We start from the raw sequence: 26,943 nt of genomic DNA, 5'->3' as shown, positions 1-26,943 counted from the left end.
AATATTTTAAAGTTAGATTAACATATAAATTTTAGTGTTACTTTTATTTGTAATTTATTTTATGTAATGATCTCTAATTTTAATATCAAATTTATTTTTTAGAATTCATTTAATAATAAAAGGAATTTATTTTTATCATAATTTTCATTAATTATCTATTAATGCAGAAATTTTAATATGTTCATATTTTATTTGTCTTAAATACATATAACATATAATTCTGATATCTTTATATCTAAAACTAATTTCTTTATTTAAAATTTAACACATTTCTCAATTCAATTGCTAAAAGATTAAATTTAATAAAAGAAAGAAAGTATGATTTTCTCACATTCTACCCAGTATATAATTAGTTGTACAAATTAATAAGAATATATTTTCTTTCTTTGGAGTACATAGAAAACAAGTTTTAAGAAAAAGTAACATTTAGAATAGTTTTCTACTCTTGAAATTTAATCAAGTTTTTAAACTCTTCAAGAATATAAATTAAAAATTTCTAAATAAAGAGATTAATTCTAAGAAGATAAAAACATCATAAATTTAATTGAAAATACTCAAAAAGTTTAGTAGCTTAAAAGTAATGTTTTGGGCATAAAATATTATTAAAAAGAAATTCAAATTCCAACCGGACACGCCTTGAAACAGCGTCTGATATACACGCACTGGACTGAAGCTGGATTAGGGGTTTAGATACACCGACTTGCAAAGCTTAAGAGTTTAAAACACATCGTATTGAGCTCTAAATCCAAAAATGTGAGAGTTTTGGGACTTAAGATTAATGTTCTGATGAAATTTAAAGGCGACATGGAAAATGGCATTGCTCTTTTCTTAAAGGTAGAGCCGTTAATGAATCAAATCTCTTTTAAATTATTTAGAATTCGATAAAATTTAGTTAAAATTTATTAAAGAATTCAATTTGATAAAAGGTTGTTGAAATTTATTATTAGAGTTTTGTTAGTATAAACAAATAAAATTAATAGAGTAATAAATAAATTAAACTCTTGGTGAATTATTTGAAGTTTGATTTGTTAAAAATTTATTTGAGCTTGTTAATATAGGTTTATTAGTATTAATAAATCAAGTTTAAGCTTATATTAATTTCGACGTGGCTGGGTTCTTTATAAACTTATAAATCTATTTGTAAGCTCATAAAAGATATAAAATACTTTTGTATATATATAAATTAAAATAATTAAAATAAAAAATATTTTAATATATATATATATATGGAAATATTTTATAGTTTAATTATATTTTATATTTAGCTTATAGTAAATATTTAATGTTTAATATTAATCATTTCAATAGTTGAAATAAATTATATTATTAAATAAACTAATAAAATTACAAATTAAATTTGATAAATAAATTTTATATACTTGAAGGGTCTAAGGTTTCCATTGATCTAGTTCTAGATAGATCTTGGGCAATTAAATCAAACTTGCATACGGGCTTAATTCTCTGATATAGGTTAGGTTTGTATCATTTGGTATCAAAGCTTTGACTTCTAAATTAGGTTACGTATCTTTAATTTCCACATATTCTTTTTGTTATCTTCTTTTATCATTCTTCTCTATCCAAATTTTGTTCAAATTAAAAAAATCAGTTTCATTCTTGTGATCTTGTTTGAATCTGTTTTATGATTGTTTGTGATTAATTGTTCTAATCACATCTTTACTTGTTGCAAATTCTTTAGTCAAGTACATTAAAAAATAAAGAAAAGGAAAAAGAGCCAACAAAAAAATCAAATATAAAAAAATTCTGCCTTTTGTTTTCTTCACTTGTTAAGCTTAGTTAGTCTTTTATTACCTTTGTTCTTGTGTCCTTCATTGTGTATAGGCTTAATCTTGTTCATTAAGTCTAGTTTAGTCTTCTTATTTTAGTGTTCTTGTGTGTGTTTTAAATCTGATTTGTTGGTTATTGAATAGTTACAATAACAATACCATTTCATACAGACATTTTATATACTAAATATATACTATTTACTGTATTCATTTGGATCAACAATAACAATACCATTTCATACAGACGTTTTATCAAACACCTAAATTGCAATATCTGATTCAATAAAGTCAATTTCTAAACTGCGATATCTGATTAAAAAAAAAATCAATTGCACTTTAATATGATTTTTTATCTAAAGAAAGAAACTAAAATACAAAAACTAAAGCTAAAGATTAATAGAAAAGAATATATAAATCATATTTCCTTGTTTACAAGAAAATCTCTATAAATGCCTCAAGCAATTCTCAACAACAATAAAAATAATAGCCAATTTAGATTCTTTTATACTCAAGTTACTTTAACTATTTTACTCTTTTCTTTTTTTTACTTTTTTAAAATCTTTAGCCATCAAAATCCATCTTTCATCGCCATAAATCAAAACCAAATATTCAAATATAACAAAATAATACAACAAATAAGAAAAAGCTTAGAAAGGCAAATAACAAACAATGACAATGGCAATGGTGCTTTGTAAACTCTCTTTTTTTATTGACATGACTATTTATTAGGGTTGAGCACGGATCGGTCCAATTCGGTTATTTATAAATCACCAGTACCATACCAAACCTCGGTTATTTTAAAATTGAAGGTACCAGTACCGTACCAAACATTAAAAGGATCCAATACCGTATTGTACCAATTTTACGGTTCAATACAGTTCGGTTCGGTGCTATTTTCGGTTCTAAAAAATTAAAAAAATACAATTTTAATCTCATCTTTAATCAAATACATTTAGAGAAAATATGATTACCAACCTAAAAAAAGTAGCATGAAAATCTGAATTAAAATTGCAATCACATTCTTGAACAACCTGTTTCGCAATTCAATCACTTGCAAATACAATAATTCATTCAATATTCAAATACAAACCATTAAAATATATAGATTACTGCTAGCATAAAAATATTTTACAAATGGCAATCATTAAAATAAATAAATTTACAAACTTTATATAGCACTAAAATACATGTCCAAAATTAGCAAAGAAATGTTATTACCTCCTCTCAAAATTAGCAATCCACATTTAATCTTGGCATAAGGGACTCGCCAATCTCAAAATCTTGAATAATTTCTACAATAAAAGTAAAAAATTACGTCAATAAGACATAACAACATCAACAATAAACAAACATATGTAAGAAATAAAGAAATGTTACATGACTCTATGCTTTCAATATCCTCTATTGATTCTTCTAGTTGGATAAGTTTATTTGAACTTTTAAGCCAATTTTGACAACAAATGAGGACCTCCGCTGTTGTAGGAAGTAAAAAACTTCTATATTGTTAAAAGATGTTTTGATAATTTTTTCTCAAGTTTTGTTTGATCCTTTTAAAAAAAAATTAAATTTATAAATATAATTTAATATTTTTTTATATTTTAATATTAATTTATAATATTTTAAACGTTAATAAATTAATTATTTCTAAATATTTAATTTTTTAAGTTTTATTAGTATTATAATATTTTTAAAATATTTATTTCTTAATTTTAATATTTATATAAATTAATACTTTTAGTATAATTAATATTATTATTCTTAAAATAAAAATATTATATAATTAAAAATTAATTTATTAATAAATATAGTGTAAATAATACTATATTTATATAATAATATCTTTTATAATTTTTACTAATTTATATAACTTTTTATTAAATTAAGTAATTTTTAATTAACTTGTCAAAAATTTCTAGATTGTAAATAAATTTTAAATCTAGTATTATAGTATGTATACTAGATTACTAGTATCAATATACTATGTGACATATTAATATATATAACTTATATTTTTTATAGAGTATAAAGTATATTATAATATTATAGTTATTTTTAATATGTATTATTTTTTGTATTTCGACAACAATTGCTTGAATTATATAAATGATAAATATAAAATAATTTTTTATAGAGTATATATATTATTTTTTTAATATATGTATTATTTATATAATATAAATAATTATTTATAAATATATGTAAAAAATTCGGTTCTACGGTTTGGTCCGGATCAGTACAAGACGGATCGGTTCTAGTACGGTTACGGTACGATTTTTACTAAAGAACCAGTACCATACCGTAATAGTAAAAAAATTCGGATCGGTTCAATTCGGTTATAAAAACTTTCGGTTTTTTTTCGGTTCTGGTACTTTTCGGTACGGTTATTCGGTTCGGACAGTAATCACCGAGATCCATGCTCAGCCCTACTATTTATCTTCTTTCCAATGCTACTTCTCTCTATTTGCAGATTATTTATTATAATTTATTATAGATTTTTTAAAATTTTGGTGTGGTAATTTTATTTGAATTAGTTGCTGTGATTTTTTGCTTTTAGATCAGTTGTTTTTGAATAAAATACGTGTATTTTTATATGGGTTTTATAAAAGTAAGTTTGTCGGCTTTGAAGCATATTTTTATAAAAGTTTAGAGATAAAGGTATAAAACTAAACAGCTCTTGTATTTAGGCGGGAAATTTCCCAATAAAATTAAATTAAGAAAAGCCTAGGTTCTTGATAGAAATTCAAAATTTTTATTTCCCGGCAAACGTCTCTGCCTGGCTTGCACTGCAATTGATTATCAAAGAAGAAAACAATTGGCGAACCATTTCCACATCATCTCTGCAAATCTATCTCGATTGCAATCTCCAATTTTTTTTATATATTGAGAGAGAGAGAGTGTGTGTGCGCGCGCGCATGTGCACTATGGATTTACCCATTGAAGGAATGGAGAAAGTAGTGGCAACAGTTAGTGGGTACCATGGAACGGAGCGTTTTAACCTGATTAAGCTAATATCACACTCCGGCGCCAGTTATGTAGGTGCAATGTCAAGATCAATAACACACTTGGTGAGTTTTCTTCTCGGATCTCTCAATTAAATGTGTCTTTGTAGTATTTTAGGTTTTATCGTTTGGGTAATTAATTAATTAATTTATTATAATCATCAGTTGTGTTGGAAATTCGAAGGAAGGAAATATGAACTAGCAATGAAGTTTAAAGAAACAATAATCGTCAATCATCGGTGGATTGAGGACTGTATCAAGCAAGGGAAGCGTGTTTCGGAGCATCCTTACATGTTGCAAAGGTATTTTTTGTTCATTCGGTTTCTTAATACCATTGCTTTGTTTAATTTCTTATAATTTGTTTGTATGATTTGTTTAATTGAGTACATATGGAATATAAAACAAATAGTTATTGATTCTACAGCGGAAGTGAAGTAGGGCCTCTATTGCTGGAGGTCCCAATCATTGATAAGAATAGAAATTGTAAAGCACTGCTTGACAAATTCAGCATTTTTGAAGACTCTGAAAGACGAGATTATGGCAAGGATTGTCGAGATTCTTCTGGTCTTACTTTGTGGACTGATTCCTTTTTGTTGGATGAGGTAATTTCTTCTAACGGATGATGTGGCAGTTGCCATTTGGACTAAATACTTCAGTTACTATATCACATTATCTGCATTGATGGCCTTGCACATAATGATTTGACGGCCTAGGAAATAACTTTGGGTCAAATTTAATTTAGATTTCTGAAGTGAAAGAATATCTAAGTTTAAACCAGGGTCCCTCCTCAAGCCTATATAGCGATGGGCAGGTTGTGTTGCTAATGGTGGACATGACTAGGATTTGGCAGTTTGAGAGCTGCGCGAATACATGTTGTTTCAGAACATTACTTTTTAGAGATTGGTGTATGCTTTTGTTTTGGCAGTATGAGTATCTGAATGTCACTTTAATCTTATATCATCCCTTTTTAACTGCAGAATTTGTTTCCTGAGGTGACAAAAAACAACACTAATTCGTACAAATCAAAGCCAAAACAGGCAACCAAAACTTCAAAGCAGGAAAAAAAGTCAAGTGGTAGATATGATCTTCCGGATCCTTCTTTATCTGGTACAGCTAGTTTGGAGGTAATTGAATTAGATATGCTTCATGTGTTCATTAATTTTGTTACTGGTAGGTCAGATTTGTTAAGCTGCTATAGAGTTCTTCGTGCACTCTCCTCCACTTTCCAGTGTTCTGGAAGTTTACAAGTTTTGCTCGATTAGGAAGTCAAGCCCTTGAAACTTGCTGATTATAAGATTAAGTGCATTAGTTTTCTTGTTTCACATAGGTTGCCATAAGAAGCAACTACTAAAAGACAAACTCATAAGTAAATCAACTTGAATAGTCTTCAAGATTATTTAAGTCTGTGTATCACTGTATGTGTTTATTTTGCACATACACAAATGTTTATTTTTATTTTGTAATTTGATTATCCGGTTCTCTTGATGAATATCCAATTAATTATTAATTCCAGCATGCTCTTAAAAAATATTCCTAGTTGAATTGAAGTGGCTTTAGTTTTATGATTTTATGATCCCTAGTTCTTGCGTAGATGGATAGTTAATACAAATATGCCTGGTCAAACATGAGTCCAAAATTCAAATCTTAAAGGAGTGTTGCTGCTTATAAAACCATCAATGTCAATAGAGTTTATTTCGGGGAGAAGACTTAATTTTCCTAATTACTTAAAACTATATGATCCAGTCTTATGAGTATGTGTGGCAAAGTTCTCTCTATGTGCTCCTTGCATTCTGTATGTCTAGAAATTTTCTGTTCCCTCGTACATTTTATCATATATCATGTCCTTGTTTTTTTATTTGTTTTTTCTTTTCCACTGAGTTGTTGCTGATTGCTTTGATTTTAGGTCATAAGTTATCTTTGTAAAAGGCATTTTTATCTTTAGACTCTTTCTGCTAAAATTTACTTCCTGAACCCTTTACCCAAATGTGTTTAGTTGTCTTGAAAAAGATTTTCTCTGTGTTTGCCTTTAAAAAGGAAGAAGATTCAAGTTCAAAATCTTCTATTCATTCTGTGAGAGAGAAGAGGAAGATTTCAGGTGATGAAGGGACAAGCACTTATTCTAACAAGCGTTTGATGAGGGGAAAACGGAAGATTTTTTATGATATTGGAAATACTTCTTTGACTAAACCTTCTTGTGATGGACGGAGGCTCATGAAGAAAAATTTGGGCAGAGACAATTTAGAGATTGGGATTTTGGATTCCGATAATGAGTGCCATCCAATTATACCTCTTGATGAGAACAGTGATGCAGCTACTTCATCTGAATTTGAAGATCACAAAAGAACAGTTAACACATTTGAGATTGGAACAGCATCTGACTCTGCCTTGAATACTGAGGCTTCTAGATATGAAGCTTTTGATAATATTGAAGAGATAAGTGGTAGGAATTATATGCCTGCTCCTGAGAATACTAGTTCATATCCTGAGGTGACAGCAGTTGATACACCATATGGTTGTCCTGCTATTCAGAACTTAGCTGGCAAGAATGATGATGTGAGTCAGTCTGAATGCATTTCTGGATTACCTACATCAGTGGAATTATCATGTGTTATATGTTGGACAGATTTTAGTTCAATTAGAGGTGTTTTGCCATGTGGGCACCGATTTTGTTATTCATGCATCCAAAACTGGGCTGATCATATGGTATGTAGCCTCTCCTTGTTTTATTGTTGTCACTCTGTCTTCTTTCATGAACTTATATAAATTTCATATTTGTTTGTATTGTGATATTCATTTATCTAAAATGAGATTCTCTTGTCAAATTTCATGTATGAAATTCTCAAATTGTCCTTCCATTCTTTTTGGCATATTAGTTACTGTTTGTTTTAGATGCAAGTGATTTTTTCCTTATGTATTGATATCACTCTCTTTCTCTATTCTCCTTCACTATGCTATTGTCTATGCTTCCTGAAGCAGCAACTATGTTAGTCCAGTGTCTTGTCGTTTGCTCTCCAAAATTTGATAGTTTAGATCCCACTTGTTTACTGTCTGAAGGTCATCTTAAGAATTTGATCTTCTAACTTGCTGTCATTCTTGTCAATGACAAAAAATGTTTTGCCAAATGTTTGCTAATGTTTAGGGAAGTGGAGAAAAATTCCTGCCCTTTCTCTATTATAAATGTTTCCTGAGGAAGCAAAAATTGTTAGCCATTGTGCAGTTTTAATTCTTTCTCAGTTATTATGCAATTGGCTTAATGTAATTATATGATAACTGAACACGCTATGCTGTTTCACCATTTTATTATTGCAAGCGTCTTTATGACCTTTAGCATTTCACTGTCATTTGTAGGACTTTTTAGTGTATTCTTTGATTTATCGCAATGAGCCTTTTTAGTCAATCGCTATTGTAAAGTTTTCTTCTGCTGCTGATGAGATGTGTAGATTTCAAGAGGAAAAATTTCCACATGTCCTTTGTGCAAGACTAGTTTTGTAAGCATTACTAAATTGGAGGATGCAGCCACTTCTGATCAGAAAATTTACTCTCAAACTATTCCTTGTGACTCCTCAACAACAAATATTTTGATGTTACATGATCGTGCAAACAGATTTGGTGTTGAGGTAATATTCATGTTTGTACTAGTACACCTCTAAGCTTTTGTTTTTATGTGAACTGCATATTGTTACTTTTGGCATTCATATTTTCCAAGAGCTATTAGAATTCTTGTCTGGACATTTAATGATAATTCTCTGATTTAACAGTCCTCATTAGCCACAGTTTGTGGTGAATGCTGTTGCCGGGAACCTGAGGATCTTCTTATTAGCTGTGATCACTGCCATATTCGATGTATTCATATCTACTGCTTGGACCCTCCTTTGATACCATGGACCTGCATTCAATGTAAGGATCTCCAAAGGCTATATTACCATGCCAGATAATATCTTTCTCAGGTATACATCCTTACACTGCAAGAACTTTCATTTGTTATACCTGAAAAAGCATTTTAGCTTGATTTCTGCTCGTGCAGCTCTGATTGTTAGTGTCAGCGAACATCTTTTTCTGTTTAAATGGTCATCACTGGGATCGGTTGTTGATTCTTCTCATAGTTGTTGACCAGACAACTTTTGACTCATTTCCTAGTGCCTGACCCCTCTTTTTGCAAGTGTAATTAGCTGGAAGTCTCTAGACGCTCTACTCTTACACCCCATAGCTATGCGTCTAATACAAAATCAAACGCTACTTGATTGTAACCTCTTAACCTCTAAACTCTTAGAAAAACATTTTGAAATGAGAGTTTGTCTGCTGTTGATTTTATTCCCAGTGTACATGCCATTTGTAGAATAAAATCTTTGTTAGGAAAAAAAAAAGATATTTTTTGTTATTTGAACTATTGGCTCGTGTTGATTATGCGCATGCTTGTGTGATAATTTCATGTTCATTCCATTGCTTTAGCAGTTAAAGATTTTGATTGCCGATTATTAGGGACTACCATTCTGTAAGGGAAAAGCTGTACAGGTTTCTCTTAATAAGTTTGCTGCATAGTTATTGATTACTATAAGTATGGCTGGCAATTTTTAACATAACCGGATCAAAGGACATGATAAGATACATAATACGTAAATGTATTTGACTTTGAAATAAATAAATTCGGGTCATAAATAGATTAAACGACTTAATATGTGAATAATACGAGTAAACATGTTTATTTAAACAGATTACTAAGTTAATAAGTAATACACGATGTGAATAAACACTTTAAACACATTTATTCTTTTTTTTCATATATTTATGCAAGTAATGTTATTATTTATAAAGATTCAATTATATGCTGCAATAATAATTCAACTTTGAGTAATTTTATACTTAAAAAGTTATATTTTTTAGAATTTAAATAATTAACTTTATTTGAAAATTTATTGTTTTTAGATTTAATTTATTAAATGGATTACATGAGGTCAATCTATATAATTCGATTAGTAAACATGTTTGTATTTGGATTTGATGTTTTATCACAATTAGTTAAACTAGCTATGTTCATATTAATTATTTTTATGTTATATATGTATTTTTTGAATATGACATAACTAAACACAACGCGACACGAATTGCCAGTCTTACCTATAAGCAATGAATATGAAAATTCTTAGCCTATATTTGCATCATTGATTTTGATCCTATTGACATTATCATACTCTTGGTGCATGGGTAGAATACAAATTTGCTATTGAAGTTTATGCTAATAATAAACTGATTCACTGGCTAAAATTGGAATAGTACATTAATTTAGTTTTGAGACCAGAGTGGAGGAATCCTGCTGCTAAAGTTTGTGTGCATAAGCTTTAGTCTCAATTACATGCCAAATCTAGTACAGATACAGATCTTGTTAGTATTATACTTGCATTAATTAAAGTTGATGCATAGCTTTCACATCTGTTTGATTTCAGTGGCATATTCCACTACTGACGACAGACATTCTTTTAGTATGCCAGTTAGTAAATTATGCAACAAGGAATTAAATTGAAACTGAGATCTATCAAATGCATTGTTAATACATGTCAATCTATGTCTGTAAAATTGTTAAATGCTGTGCCCAATGGAGATTCATATTTAAATCAGTTTTGGCATGTAATGGTTACAGTTAATATTTATACCAAGCTAGATATCATAATAACTCATAAGGGCATTGTTGGTGAAATATATATATATATATTACCATAACATTTAAAGAACCTTTGAACTTGTTCTAGAGATGATAATCATTGAATCTATGAAAGGTTGCCACTTCCAATTAGCTTTTTCTAATTTTGATTTAAGAACCTTATAATCGGTTAAGTTCTCACAACGTAAGACAAAGGTCTTGAATCATCTTCACTACACATGCATTTTAATTTCAGTTTGCTTGTCTAATTCGACCATGTATATGTATATTCTAACCACTGCGTTCCAAAAACACCATTAGAGTTATGATTTTCTTTTATTTTTTCCTGTCATCTCTCCTTTTGTTTCATCATGAAACAGCCCTTTTTTTTTTTTCTTTCAGTACTATGTATGTTTTATGTGTGGACACTAAAATATGCAGTGGGAATGAATGTGGACTTAACCTTTTTTTATTCTTTTGGAGGATATTAAATAATTTGTTAGCCTTTGAACCCATGACCATGATGTCCACAATCAAATCTCCATTTTAGTGTGCGGACAAGTGCCACATCAGGACCAACTTTTCATGTCTTGTCTTTATTTCATTTTCTCAGCCTCTACCTTCTTTTACTTTTTTTTTCCTTGTTTTCTGATATAGAAAAGGCCAAGTCATATGTGCTAGTGCTACTTTTTCTTCTTTAGTTCCTTACTACAACTTTTTTATTCCATTATTTATCAATCTCCTTATCAGCTTAGACTAGACTAAGCACCTTATGGAAAAACTAATGTAAGCAAGTGATCTTTAGGTAAAAGCTTCAACAAGAGATCAGAAGGCCAGCGCCTTACTCTTTTGGGAATTGACTAATGAAGATTCCCCCACATTAGGATTAATAACAGTCATAACTGAAGAATTTTCATTCAACTACCTTTGAAATTGTTGAGTTCTTGCCTTCTTCAATTGCTTGCGTGACCCTTTTAACATTTTATGAGTTCTAATCTCAAAATTTTAATATCTAGGAATTTTTTCTTTGTAGTTTTGAATAAATGTTATATTTCTGGATTCTGAATATTAATACTTGGGGGTAGAAATTCATGGGAAGAGAGCTATTTCTCATTGTATAGGTAGCTCACTGATATGAAAAGAAAATGGCATGCTAAAAAATATACAACTTTAAATTATCACAAGATAGCTTCTATCATTTTCCCCGCAAGGTGGTCATTTGACATAACTGAGAGCTATATACTAAATCAGTATCAGGTTCTTTGGTACCCCAAAGCAGTAATCAGGATTGAAACTCTTTTGGCTATACCTGAAGCAATTGGGAAAATGGTCATTATCCATGAAAAGCAAGACTAGGCATGGGATCATTATTAATGAGAAAAAACAAGTCTTTGAACGATAGGATAAGTAGCATCTAAAATTACTCTGTTTTTCACCTACTTTCTTGTTTCTGCCATAAGAGAACTTTTGTGCAAGAAAGAAAATAAAAAGGAAAAAAAGAAAAGTAAAGTACTTTTGCTTCATAGTTGAAGTTTCTTCAAATCCAAATGTTTTTCTATAGCCAAGACCTCATTTACACCTGGTATTTTTTTTATAGAAAAGCGCAGCAAAAGGTGAGAAAATGAAGGAAATTTGGAAGCAGGAAAGTTACAGCTAAAGGTTGAGGAGTAGAGAAAAAATGGGGAAATTGAAGGAAGTTATTTCTTGGAGAACTAACTGTGTACATCAGAACAATTATTTTCTGAAGATCTATAAATAGAGAAAAGATTTGCAGAAGAAGTAAAACACCAACAATTCTGTAACAGCACACAACATATCAGCAAAATACCATCATGCTACTACATCAAAATATTAGACTAATTTTCGAGCATTGTCTTTCCTTCACATTTAAAATTTCTGAAAACTTTTCACGCACTCATTTAATTTTCAATTCAATTAAATTCAAGTTCTCCAGCTCCAAAGGCCAAACATACATCATAACAGGTATCAAGAATGACCTTGTGTTTTAGGTATGTAAATAGAATATCGAAAAAGGAAAAAAAAAAAAAATCCCAATTCCTTCAAGAGTAGCCACATGAAGATGGTATCTTATCTACACCATATGTTCTAAATATAAATATGGAATTATAAATATTACCCTTAGTATATTCTCTGTTATGAAAATTCCCTGGAATCTTTTAGTTCTCCAAGAAATGATTTGAGTTTAAAGATTTTAACTTCACCATTGGAATGATCTGCTTTTTGTATGAAAAAAACTGTCTTTTTCTTATATATATCTGCTAATGGCCAGTGAACCACTGAACTGTCACAAACTGAAAAAAAAAAAAAAAAAAGATCTATATGCAATAACTTAATGACTGAAAACTCTTTTATATTGTATAATACCACAGTTTAGTTTATAAAAATTATCAAAACAAGGGATCTAAGTATCCCCTGTTACTTACAGTAGTAATTAAGGCCATAGATTCTTTTTTTCTTTCTCCTTAAAAAGACACCCTAAAAAGCATAGGTTTTGCTCTTTGGTGAATCTGCCATTTTCATAGTTTCTTCAATGAGCTTCCTTGCTTTCCTGCTTCTTATCTCAACTCTCATACTCTCACTTTTTTCAATCTTGTCATAAGGTTTCTTGATCTTCATTGACCTTATTTTTGATTTAAGGGTCACCACCAACCTCTCCAATCCCATCATCACCATGCCTTTGTATTAAAACCTGTGCGGAAAGATTAGAAACAGGTCACTACCAGCAACTATATGTAACAAAAGTGAGCAAAGAAGAGAGGAGAAGAGATACCTTATAGGCAAGACTATGAGGTGTGAGATATGGGAAGTGTTTAGGCAATAAAAGGAATCGTATTGGGGGGGGGGGGGGTGGAGGGTAATGGCAGAGTTGGAGAAGGGCAAAACTTAAGCTGCCAGGAGAAAGAGAAGAGTTAGGAGAAAGTGAGAGGGTTTTTTAGAAGAACAAGTAAGAGAGATGTTATGAATGAATTCTGCAACGGTTATAAGTCACATTGTAAGCATTATTAAGAGCTTGGGAGCTTGGAAGGCAGACCACGCAAAATAGTTAAAAAGGACTAAGAGCTTTTATGGCTTTCTGTGGTGAATACTAGCTTACTCTGTACTTATACTTCTATCATGATATTCTTTGTAAATTCCATAATTGCCCTTCATAGATAATAATCAAAATGTGGGTTTTAATTATTCTATGAGTAATATGATGGGGTTTGCTAGAGTGCCCTTAGTTTATAGTAAACTTATTACGGGAGGCTTAGTAGTGATGAGCTGTCTAATAAGGTAGTTATTCCCTTATACTCGCTATAAACATAAAAATTTATTTAGTGTATAGATAAGGACTGGAATTTAAAATCTTTACCTTTTAAGAGTAAATGTCGTTGCTATTTAAATAAATTTATTATTATAATATATATAATAAGTTAAGGTTAATATGTTATAAATTAAGTAGCAATAGTGTATGTTTTTTTTAGAGAAGAAGATTTCATGTTTGAATCATCTCTTTTGTATTGAGTGAGTTTTTACCTTTATGACTATTGAAAAAGAATAGTTATCTCACCTTATGTAGTCTGTAACCTACTAGCCATTCTATAGATTAAAAACAAAAATTAAATAGTGGAATAGAAACTAGTTAAAAGAATTAAAATGATAACCAATAAAAATAGAGTATAAGGTGAACTATTAGCTATTGAATACAAATTTAATAATTAGCCCATCACTTCATTTAAATGTAACTATAAATTATGTAGAATATAGTTTTAAAATAGTTAACAATAATAATATAATAATAAAATCACACTTGAGATATAATTTAAGTTATAAAAGTATTTTCTTTTAAAAATAAAAAATTTTAAGTTTGAATTATTGTTTTACACTGAATAAAATTTTACATTTACAGTAAATAAAGAAGCGAGTAAAAATTCATCGTATATAATTTCTAAATTACTCATTTTAATTTACGATGTTCCTTGCTATATATGATTTCTAGGTTATTAATCCTTATCTGGAATTGAAAGAGGCAAACATATTTTGAGTGGATAATTTTGAAAGAAAAAAAAAAGTAGAAAAAGGAAATCAGAGTAAGAAGTCCAAACTAGAATTGCAGGTTGATTTGTCAATGGAGGTGTTTGTTCCTAAGAAAACAAGGAAGCACAATAAAAAGCACTTTTTTGAGTATTGCACGTACAGAAGTACTCTTCTATAATATATATACAAAAACAGTCGACATTTCAAAGAGCAAAAGCAGTCTTTCTTTCTTATCTTGCAAACTTTCTTAAGGCAAAGGAATGGAAGTGACATTGCACTTGTCAGCAATGTAAGATAATTATGAAGTCTTCATCATCTCTAAGTTTAGTGGGTCTGATTTTATTCTAATCACAAAATAATTGGATACAAATTAAATAATTTATGATCCATCAATGGGTGCTTGGCGACATTGGATTTTTCAATTAATTTTAAATTTTAAATTTTAATTTTTATTAACAAAGTATTTGGTTTCAATAATGGTGTTGTACTTTGAATTATGGCTTAGTGAGGTTCCCACCCTTCACAGCGGTGGAAATCCTTGGAGCATTATTATCGTCAACAGCATCTTGGAATTCCATTCACTTATTTTATTTATTCATTCAGTGATACGGAGATTTCCAAGTTTCTACCAGTTATATAAGATCCGAATAGAATCTCATCAAAGCACATACGTTCTTCCTTTTTCTTTTCTCTTTTTTTAAAAAAAAAAAAAATCTAAAGTCTATTAAATTATTATTATTATTATTGTTATTTTTTCATAATTATTTGGACAAAAGGGCTACAATGAGTAATTATAATTGGGATAACGATTTTCGAAGTTCTATTAGTTAAAATTTTATTTTTTTAGATTAAATCTTAAAGTGTATATATATATTTGCCATGTTAATTTCCACCCCAGCTTAAATAATTCTAATTTTATAATTAAATTATTTTTCCCTTACGATCAAGTCCTAAAATTCCGGGTTACATTTGTTTTATATGACAAATGTTTTGTTTAAAAAATATCACTTTAAATTCGGACTTGACAAGGCATATTGTCAGTCATTCTTTTATTAGTTTAATGGCATACTCGATTAGTTTTATGATTCACACTAGTAAAATAATATAAAATATGATAAAGAGGCAAAAAAAATTCAAATTATCCAAAAATACTGAGACTTTTAACTTTTTAACCATTTCATTTCATCTGATCTATTTCTAAAAGTATCCATATTTTAATTTTTTTTAAAACTAAATTATAATCTGGCCACCATGAACAAACAAACATGATAGTCTATGTTGATGTGAGATTTTGAGATATATATATATAAGGAGTCAATAAAATAATATTGAACGAAGGTCCAAACGCACAGTTTTACGTTCATATCATCTTCTTCATTAAATTTCTAAGGTTTCAATGCTCTTCAAAGGTCTAATAATTTCTAGAGTTCCGTTTCACTTCCTCCGCTTCTTCTCACTCTAATTATCCTGAATTCTCCACCCCGATTCAAAGATAAGTATGGCAGCTTTTTCATCTCCACGATTTCAGTTCGGATTAAGCTTTAGAGGCTCTTTTTTTGTCTTCCAGTATAGTGCGATTTTAGGTTTAAAAGAGCCTCTTGATTCTGCCTGCCTGCTTGTTTATGTGAGTATGAGAAAGATAGGTTGAGATTGCTCCCTATGTGTAGTAATGTTTTTCATATTAACTGCTGCTTGGCTATCGTCAAACTCTACATGCCCTCTTTGTAGAGGAGCCATCTTTTACTCTTAAAATTTCCATTGAGAATCCAATGTTTGAATTTGATGATTTAGGAGAAGATAATAGTTATCTGATGCTAGTCAAAAAATCATGGAAATTTAAGACCTTGATATTGTTGTAAAGAGGTTCTGCCTATTAGACTTGCTAAATGCTAGAGCAAGAGAGGTAGGAGGAGAAACTAGTAGCAGTAATTTAAATGGTTTCATATCGATATGTGCTTGGTGATTCAGACCTTCGGGTTGCCTTTACACCGACCATTAAACTAGAAAAGGGGAATCATCAAAATGGAAATCTTTTCAGTTGATGGAGACTTGGAGGGACAAAAATATTAGTAGAGTGATCAAACACGAGAGCTTCTTTGTGTCTAAGATTTGGCTCTAGCCTGAAAAGGGAAATTTTTCGAGCTCTATTGATGCTCAAATGGGTATGCCTTCTTCACTTAGCTTATATTTGCCATGGATGGTAGAACACAAGAAAAAATGAAAGTTATTTTTTATCCATACAATATGTTTTTGCCTTTATATGATGAGTTCAGGTTATTTTGCCGATTCATTCTTTTATTTTTATACCAAAATCTCATATCAACATAAATTATTGTATATATTTTCTTGAAGTAGCCAGATTGTATTTAGTTAAGAAAAATTAAAATTTTAAATATTTTAAAAATAAATCTGATAGAAATACATAAAATTGTTAAAAAAATTAAAAAGTTCAGGTATTTGGAAGTAATTAGGCCAAAAGAATAGGACCCGTTGCAATGATATATAGAGGAAGTGAATGTGATGTATCAAAAACTAATAAAAGACAAAGAAAGCATTGGGATGGGATCACAGTAGTGAATAAATATATGATATAACCAGAATACCATACTTAATTAGTTAGTTTGGGGGAATTGGGTTTGTAGCAGTGGGATGTGATGTAACAATAACCTCTCAATTGATTGTGGTCCTAAAACCCTTCTAATGAAAGTCTGAAATAATCCCCAAAAAAACAGAACTCATTGGTTAATGTCCACCGTTCATCTTTCCCCCAAAATCACTGTCATCAATATGATATTTTCTTCTTTCTTTTCCTTTAAAGAACACCTTACTAGGAGGCCACTAATTCTTCAGAAAAAGACCCGACGAAGAGAGGGAATTAACAATCTTTTATTGCTTAGCTGGGATTAGTCTATCTTTAAAATGATCTCATTTGACTATCAAAAGATCTCATTTTATTATCAAAGGAATGTATTAAATTTCTTGTTCAATTTGATAAAGTAGTTATTTTTTATTGTATATATTTTCGTTTAATTTAGAGCGTATCGAATGAAATTCTTAGGAACGATAAAATACTTTTTTAAGAGTTTTAAAGTAGATGTATATTTAAGTTTCGAATTCGAGATATTAGTTAAATTAAAAAAAATTACCATTTTATTTACACACTTTTAAAATAATTATTAATATTAAAATAAAATTTTAATTTCTTTGCCAAAGAAAAAAAGTTTAATGGAATTCTAGTTGCCTCTTTTTTGTTTTTGTTATTTTCTTTATTTAAATTTTACTTTTGGCTCATTGTCATTCATCTTTTAAATAAGCCATGGTTTCTTATTTTCTTTGTTGTTGGAATTTCTAGATTTTCTTTCGTTGATTATTTAATTCCTTTATAGACTTCATGGAATATTTAATTTTTTTTGGAATTGGTGATAATATTTGATATTACTTTTAGATATATTTGTGGAATCTAATAGATATATAGTGTTACTACTAAGAATTTTTTTATTGATGTTTTTACAATAAATTTATTTAAAAATAAAAAATAATATTTTAATTTTATATAGCCAATAAATGGACTGTATAGATGATGGAGTTATATATTAAAACAATTTAAATAGCACGATTGAAAAATATTTATCATTCTTTTTGAGAAAAAATATGAATCCTTATATATGAAAATTAGTATATACATTTTAAAACAAAAGTAGAAGTTAACTGCAAACACATAAAATCTTTTCTCTAATAAGAAATTTGCTGTTAATATTAATAATAATTGTGTTAATAAAATAATAAATATTCTTCACATAGTGATTATGATAAATTATAAATCGAATTGGTTAATATCAAACTCAGTGTCTTTATTACTCCAATAAAATAAGAATAATTTTATGTAAAAATTGATAAGTCACCAGATTTTGATTTTGAGTTTCTCAAAGCTTATTGGAAGGATATGCCAATTTGTATGTAACATCAAGCCTACTCGTTTAGTTCCTTTTGTCAATAGGGACATATGATCCATTCGAATGAATATACCAAATAAAAGGACACATGCACTGAGTTTGCTCTTTTCACACGTGAACTCGGCCTAATATTGCCAATGGTTATATTTTATAACTTTTTTTTTCTTTTAATTTAAAACTAATGTGTGTACTAAGTATATGGGTATCTTTTAATAGTATTTCTTTTTGTGTTTACTTTTCTAGATGTATGCAATTTTCTTTTATCTTTTTTTCATTTTATGATATTTTACATAATAAATAGTAATGTATCAAAATAATTAATAAATTTATAATATAATTTAATATTTAATATTTAATATAATTAGTAATTTTATTGAGTATAAATTTTAAAAATAATTTTACTTTTCATTAAGTATAATTATTTTATTATTTAAATTCATTAATTTTATTAATAGTTAATTCTTATAAAAGTAATTTTAGTATCATATATATTAATAGAAATAATAAGGGATTAATTTCTTTTTGCATAAATTTTTTCAATACCTATTTAACTTTTTTTTAGTAGTTTTCCTAAATGACTTTTAAGGATAATTTTATATTTTTATAAAATTTCATATTTATTTTCTTATATGACGTTGATTCTTTATTGTCACAAATATTCATATTTGATAAATTATAAGTTCATTAAATATAAATTGTAGATTCATTGGTAGTACAGTATAGGTTCATTGAAGATTTACTGTTAAATATAGTTATAAATAATAAGATCATTAAGCACTGCTTATAGATTTATCAAATATAATGCACAGATTCATCATATATAAACTGTAAATTCATCAGTTAATATATAAATTTATTTTTCAAATTATAAATTTCTAAATTATAATTTCTAAATTTCATGTGTATGTTTGATGAACCTATAGTTTATAGATTGTGACCTTTTATTTTTTAACCTATGACGTTGTATTTTCTTATGAACATTTGTGCTATTATGAATTATCCTTTAGTACACGTGTAATAAATTTATAGTTTTATAATTTATGAACATATTATTAATCTATCAAGTTATAGTGTTATGGTTGATGTTTACAATTTTTATTGATGAATTTGTATGTATAAACTATGATTATGAGCTGTAATTTATAATTATGAATATAAAATTATTAATATTAATATTTTATTATTATTGATAAATTTTAGAAATTAAAATATTGTTACATAATAACAAAAAATAATTAAAATTAAAATTTTGTGAACTAAAACGTAATATAATTTAGGATATAAATATATTACTAAAAATATGATTAAATTTAATACTTTAATAGAAAAATTGAATTGTTAATAAAGTTCTATGTATGCATAAAATCTTATTGTATTATAATGACATTTCATTATAAAAATACTATCAAATTCCTAAGAGATAAATTTAGTATTGCAATAAAAAATAAATATAAAATATATTGAAATATAAAATTAAAATAAAAAAGTATAATAAAAAGTTATTGATAATAATATTAGTAAGAAATAAATAGATTACACAATAAAAGGAAAGTAGTGTATGTATAGTTTATGATAACTTCTAATGTTTAACGCCAAAAAAAGTCACACACATGTACTGTGCGCTTGGTACATGTTGCATCATGTATTCAAATCCAGAATATAACACTCCATCTTTCTGTACTGCGGCCCTTCGCCCGTTATTTTACAGTTTTATAATTCTTCGGGTCCTTAATATACCTCCCCGGTTTATACATAGAAAATACTTTATTTTCTTTTTTAGATAACTTACTTAATCATATTACTTATCTTAATATTAATTAGAAAGTCGTCTCAATAATCTAAATAATCATATAATTTTAATGTTTATTTTTATAATTGATGTCAAATGGAGAGGTTCCATATTATATATTTTGTGTGCAGGAGAGTTAATAGTTAAACTGTTAGTACACTTTGTAATATCATATTCAAACCGCTGAGTTTTCTATTTTATTATTGATAGGTCTAAGTTATATATAGTAATTTAAGATTTTTTTTAACTTTATTGATATGTTTTTTATGTATAATTTGTAAAAAATATGTATATATACCTCATCTAAATTTAATTATCCAATTTCAAGTAACATTAACCAAAGAAAAAATTATAGAGCAAAATTATCTAAAAGGGGCTTAATATAACATTTTGCTGTTAAAATCCAAGATTGAGAAGCATAGACTAGTTATTTACTAAGCTATTTTTTTTTTTTTGTTGTTGTTTAAGAATTTATATCAATTACTTATTTAGAAATAATCATTAAGAGAGACTTATCCTTATTGGATGACTCTCTATATGTATCTCTGCAGATTTAGGTCTAGGAGGAGTTTACAGTTACACTTCTTCCATCTGCATCTTCCTTCATTCCTGGCTTTGTAGTTTTATCTTTACAATTTTTTATCATAAACACTTTAGTTTTATTATTAGTTATTTTTTCAAATAAAAAAAGTTTTCGAGATTGAAGAGTGAGGACCAATTATTTTCTTGCCTTGAATATATTTTGGATCTTAAAGGAGCTTTATTTTTTTTATCACGTTTAACTATTTAACCACCATGATCATGAGATTAGAGATGTTAGGCTAAGTTTTCTATTAGTATTTAGTTGAGCTTTTTTGCTTATGTATAAACTTGTTATTTTTATATTCAATAAATAATTTATTGTTCAACGTATCTTATTAGTTTCAATTATTATTATTGTTTGACCATTATTATATTAATTTAATAATTATAATTGTTATGAAAATAAGTAGCTTGCTTGCATTAGAGACACTATCCTTGCTTCATTCTATATTGAATTAAGAAATTTTAGTTATATCATTAGTTTGAATAATTAAAGAAAAAAGAAATATCACCTGTCATTCATTAAATTTATACTTATTGTTATAACAAAGGTAATTCTAAGTAGTTAGCAAAACTAAATACTATTTGCATTATATCTTTTCTCAAGTCATAATATTTACTTTTTATTATTTTATTTATTTATTTTATGAACTTAATTTTTGTTTAGATTTACTTTTAAGTATTATGTGTTTGATAATTAATTTTTATGATAAGTTTGCTACTCGTTCCTTAAGAGATCGATTTTGAGATGTTTACTGCTTATGCTATATTTTGGTTCGTGTATTTGTGATTACTAAATTAAACACATCAATTATTTATTTATATATTCATGGATTTTTTAAATTTAATATTTCTTTATTTATATTCTTCTTCATTTGTTGATATGATACAAATGATATGCTAAAATAAGTACTTGCAAATGCACGAACCATATTAATAATAAAAGCGACAAACACTCCAAGGTTGATCTTTCAAGGAATGTGTAGTACACTTAGCTATAGAACCCAATTATCAAATAATAACTAAAAAGAAAAGTAAATTTAAACACACAAAACCAATATTTTGAAAAAATAAAATTTATAAAGTAAATAAACAAACAATAAAATAAATATGCAAATATGATGATTCAAAAAAATTATATTACGGAAGTTGGGGTGGTTGTATTGCAACACCTTATTTTATTAAGGCCAAACTAGAAAACTTCATTTTAATATGAAAAGACAATTTTATCTATTAATAAAATAATAAAAAATCATTGGAATAAAAAATCATTGGATCCACAGATTTTGTTTATCATAACTAAATTGTATATTTTCTATTTTTTTTCTAATAAAGGACATAATTTTTTAGTTTATCTTTAAAAAAATTTATTTACTTAAGTTATTTATTTGATATTAGAAATATTTAAAAATTATATTTATTTTATCTACTAAAATATCTATATACATAGATCTTATATTATCCTTTTAAAAAAATTTATTATAAATATATTACTTTTATTTTTTTAATATAATTCATGATATGAAATAATACTTTCTAAGATTTTCAACCCACTCTATAAATTAATGTGCAAAGTGAAGAAATTATTTTTTATTTCAATTAAAAATATTTTAATTTTTTTTTTTAACTTTCAATGATGACTATTTTCAAAAACATTTATGACTTAGAGAGTTATTAAAATAAAAACTTTAAAAACAATAATATAATGGTAAAAGAAATAAAGTGAAAGGTTAACATAATAAATATAAGATTAAATGTAAATTTTTTTTTATATGATTATTGGTTAATTCCTTTACTTGATGATTTGACTTTATTATGGCTAAAATAGTTATTAAGTTAAATAAAAATATAGCTCTAACTTTAATAAAAAAAAGGTATGGCAATATAACCATCCCGGAAGTAGTATTTGGTTAGCTAACTATTTAGTATTACCTTGTGATACTAGCAAGCATAAATCTAATGAATGAGAGGTGTTGTTTAATTACTCTAAGCTAATGATATAATTAAAGCCACTTATTTCAATATTGAATAATGCACGGATGATATGTCTAATATAAAAAACTAAAGATGTTCATAACAATCATAAATACTAAATTGATATGATGGTTAAATAATATTTATAATTGAGACTAATAAAATATTCTGGATAAGAAATCATTCATTAAATATAAAAGGGAAAGAACCCATTTAACCCTCCCATGTTGCTGCATGGAGTCATTTAAGCCCCTGAGCTCCTAACAAGTCTAATTATAAACCCGCAGTCTTTGATTCTTATCACATGGGCACCTGACAAATGGTGGTTTATTTGAATTTTTAGGACGTTAGTGGATGATGACATGGCATGATACCGTCAGGAATGGAACCCACTCTCTTTACATGTCAAATTAAAAAAATTAGGCAAGTGTTTACCTGCTGTAAGTAGTAAAAATCTCTAAAATCTAACCACTATATCCCTAATATCATAAATCTCCAAAATTAGAAAACCTTAAAATATTTCCAAAGATGTCAGTTGCGAATCTCTGTCTGTGCAATAACCCCTAAAAAGGCCCCTAAATTAATATTGAAACCAATATTTGTTGATGTTGTAAGGGCAAATCGAGGGTTTAAGAATAGAAGGAAGGGGAATTAAGAATAGAAAGAAGGGAACTGAGACAGGTGAGTAAGACTATCCTTTTCTTATTTTATTTATGGTGGAAATGGTGACCTTTTCTGTTGTTTTATTCTGTATATATACAAAGCGTGTGGCCCTCTTTTAAAGTGTGCAAATTGTGAGTTTTTTGTTATTCTTTTATTCTGTATATTCAATGCATGTGGTCATGTCATTTGTGTTGCAACATTCTGTGCTTATGGATCATTTGTGCTTTTGTGGTTCATCTGTGTGCTTATGGATCATTTGTGCTTTTGTGGTTCATCTGTGTGCTTATGGATCATTTGTGCTTTTGTGGTTCATCTGTGCTTGTATTATGACTTTGCTAATATTGATTGTTTATTATTTTCATTTTTATTCTTTGTACATCATGGACAACAGCGTTAACTTACATTTTAACTGTTGTGGTAAATGGGTGTTGAAGGAATTACTTGAGTATGAGGGTGGAGAAGTCGCTATTGTACAGAACTTTGATCCCGACTACTTTTCGTATTATGATATAATAATATAAAAAAGAGCTAAGGTTTTATACTGTCAAAAATATATTTGTGCTATAACCTAGTAACGAGTTATTTGATGGGTTATTTTTAGTCGAAGATGATGCATCGGTTAGGAGGGTATTAAACTACATATCAAAAGTGAGTTGGGTTAGAGACGTAGAGTTATATGTAATGCATGATGTAGATGAGGCTGAAATTGTTCTTTGTGGTGCTTGCTATAAAGGGTCCTATTTATGAGGACCAGAATGAGCAGTCTAATAGTAACGTATAGGGGTGGCTGAAGAGGCAGTAGGTGGTGTTGGTAATACAATTAGTGAGGAGCCTCAACTTGAGAATGAGATAGTGGTAGACACTTACTTAGGGCCTGCAGGTTTTGTGAGTGAATGAGAAGTTGTTTAGGATGGTGAGCAAGATAAAAATTATGGTAAAATTCAAGTGATGAGGAATTAGAGGATGGCTTGTATGTGAAGGGGAGGGAGAGGGTTAGCTATGATGAGGTAGATGGAAGTACATATTTTTATCTTCAGATGACCTTTGCCAATGCCACTGAGGTAAGAGATGCCATTGTTAAATATGTAGTAGCTAGAGAAGTGAAATTGAAGCTTAATCCTAATGAACCCTGAAGAATTAAGGCCAAATGTATTAATCAAGAGGGTTGTCGATTTTTCTTGTTTATTTCTAAGGATGAAAAAAATCCTAGACTGGCAATAAAGACATTCCAATCTAATGCAATAAAGACAAGAATTACAAATGATCCTTTCAGCTTTCAAGGAGGTTCAATGACAAAAGCCAAGTCCAAAAGGATGCAAGAAACTTTGTTGGGGTTAATTAAAGACATTTAGAGTATTCAAACACAACAAGGTTCAGTCCAAGGTTTAGGATTGCAAAAAGGAACCAAAATCGTCAATTTAGTGCAATAAGTTTGGGCTGAACTCATAGGTCCAATAAAATTCATTTGAAGCCTTTTTATTTTCACTTTTATTAGGTTTTCTTAAGTTATGGTATAATTAATTGTCATTTAGAGTTACAAAATGAGTGACATCAATGTAAAAATAGCCACTTTTAATGAGTTTTAAGGGGGAATTAAAGGAAAAAACGTGAGAAAGCTCAAAAGACATCCATTTAGGTTTCTTTGTCTTGTTTTGGCTATAAATATCAAAGCCAAATTTATTTGTAAAAATCAATTAATGAATGATAATCTTTATTTGCTCTTTGTGAGTGTTTTTGCTTAAATTCTTGCATGAACTTTGAACTTATCAAACTATTTTTTAGTTTGTGGTGTTCTCTAACTAGGATCTTGTGTTTAACTCTTAACTTATTAAATCATACTTGGTTTGTAGCGTTTGGAGTTGAATTCAAGTGCTAGTTTCATTGTTGGAACTAGTTTTTTCCTAACTTCACTTAAGGAGATCATTGGGTTTTGGAATCATCTTAATTGGAGGGTGTTTTCTTGCATTCCATATGTATCATAACTCATTAGTTATTGGGGTGTATGGTTGCTAAGATGACGATTTCCTATCATTTTATATCAGAGCTTGCTTCAAGTTGATGTTTGTTTATCTTTGTATTTTGTGTGTTATTGAAGTTTCTTATCTTCTTCACTTTTTCTTTATTTGTGCCGAATTCTTTTTGTTTCAATTTTTTTGTCCCTTTAAGTACTCTTTCTTTTCAAAGTTTACACATTTGTGTTCATAAAGTAAAATTTTATTGTCCCTTCTTGTTAAATTTTTTTTTCTGTGGTTCTTAATTTCTTTCCACTTTTGTTATAATCATTAAAAAGTGAGATTTCGGTGTTGGATTTGCAAGAAAATGGCTACAGGTGGTGGTTCCGATGATGACAGAAGAGTGGACACCTTCCCACCTTGCGGTAGTAAAAAAAACAGCGAGAAGGAGGAGAAAATGGTGGAAGGGAAGCTTGGTGGCTGATAGCTATGGTGGTGAGGGGAATAAATTTTTTTTGGTGGAAAAGTGTGTGCAGCGTAGGAAGGAGAAGAAAAGGGTGGGGGAAGGTGCATATGTCCCAACTTCTTCTCTCTTTTGTTTTTATAAATTTCTTTCTAGTCCATCATTTTAATTTATGCTATAAAGACATCCTCAATTTCAACACATTACACTTATATATATATATATTCTCTTTTTTAATTAGCATCACTCAAGTCCATCTCACAATCGCCTTTTGCGTCATTGTCTTATTGCCGTATGTTTTGGTATGACTATATTGTCGTGTTCTATTGTTGGCTCTTCTTCATTATCCACTCTCAGTAAGAATTCATTGTCAAATCATGGTCACATTTTCTGTCAATTTCAATACTTCCATGTCTTAATAGCAACCTCGGATAATACTGTTCACATTCTATTAGATTTCCTGCATTAACACGACCAATTACTTGTCTTAACTTTCTCTTTTTCCATCTATATTTATCCTTTCCACGCATAATATTCTGGAAATTCTCTATACAATAATCCTCTTACTTCTTCATCTCTTAAGCATGTTTGAAATAATTTTGCAAGCATTGTCATTTTAACATAGTCCCATTGTAGGACGTGTTGCAAGTTTTATTTATGCCAGAATATCACTGTTTGTTTGTTCGGTAAATAGAGTTGTAGGTTTACTATTAGTGGATTTATCTTAATCGTTTCAAATTCAAATATCATCCATATATATAGCTTATTGAGTTGATTCCCATCTAGCATCCTGATACTGTTGTATCTCATCTATTTGTCCATCTCTATGAATACCATTAATATGCACTGGTATTTTGTCATGGCCTTTGTAGATATATTTGTACAAATATTTTATTACATTCATACTAGAGCACACCTAAGAAAAGAGTAATATAATACAATATTATATTCAAGTTGAAAATGCATCTCCACTTTTCTTTATTTGAAGTCTCCTAGTGCAAAATAGAGTTTTAAAAAATTGATTAAAAATGAAGATTTTAGTTGGTAGTTATTTTTGTTAAAAAGAAAAATGATTTATCTTTCTTTCCAAGTTCTTATTCTTAATCATATA

At 28.4% G+C, this 26,943-nt stretch overlaps 1 protein-coding gene and 1 pseudogene across 3 annotated transcripts; both read left to right on the top strand.

Moving 5' to 3' along the window:
* Window positions 1-4,461: 4,461 nt before the first annotated feature.
* Window positions 4,462-12,288, top strand: LOC8286629. 3 transcript variants are annotated; one of them, XM_015726785.3, is made up of 8 exons: window positions 4,463-4,849; window positions 4,949-5,085; window positions 5,208-5,385; window positions 5,761-5,907; window positions 6,818-7,486; window positions 8,224-8,400; window positions 8,542-8,730; window positions 12,016-12,288. In XM_015726785.3, exons 1-7 carry the CDS (start codon window positions 4,697-4,699, stop codon window positions 8,716-8,718), a joined length of 1,638 nt encoding a protein of 545 aa, XP_015582271.2. In that variant the 5' UTR covers window positions 4,463-4,696; the 3' UTR covers window positions 8,719-8,730; window positions 12,016-12,288. The 3 variants fall into 3 exon arrangements, with proteins under 3 accessions (XP_048231097.1, XP_015582271.2, XP_015582270.2); XM_015726784.3 differs by lacking the exon at window positions 12,016-12,288 and adding an exon at window positions 8,808-9,515; XM_048375140.1 differs by lacking the exon at window positions 12,016-12,288 and having other exon boundaries at window positions 4,462-4,849; window positions 4,968-5,085; window positions 8,542-9,518.
* Window positions 12,289-15,239: 2,951 nt separating this feature from the next.
* On the top strand, window positions 15,240-17,639 carry LOC112536687 (annotated as a pseudogene).
* The last annotated feature ends 9,304 nt before the right edge of the window (window positions 17,640-26,943 follow it).

Source organism: Ricinus communis, chromosome 5 (assembly GCF_019578655.1).
Source record: "Ricinus communis isolate WT05 ecotype wild-type chromosome 5, ASM1957865v1, whole genome shotgun sequence".
Taxonomy (NCBI): Eukaryota; Viridiplantae; Streptophyta; class Magnoliopsida; order Malpighiales; family Euphorbiaceae; genus Ricinus; species Ricinus communis.
The sequence above is the reverse complement of the archived record's forward strand: the minus strand, read 5'-3'. Positions and strand labels throughout refer to the sequence as shown.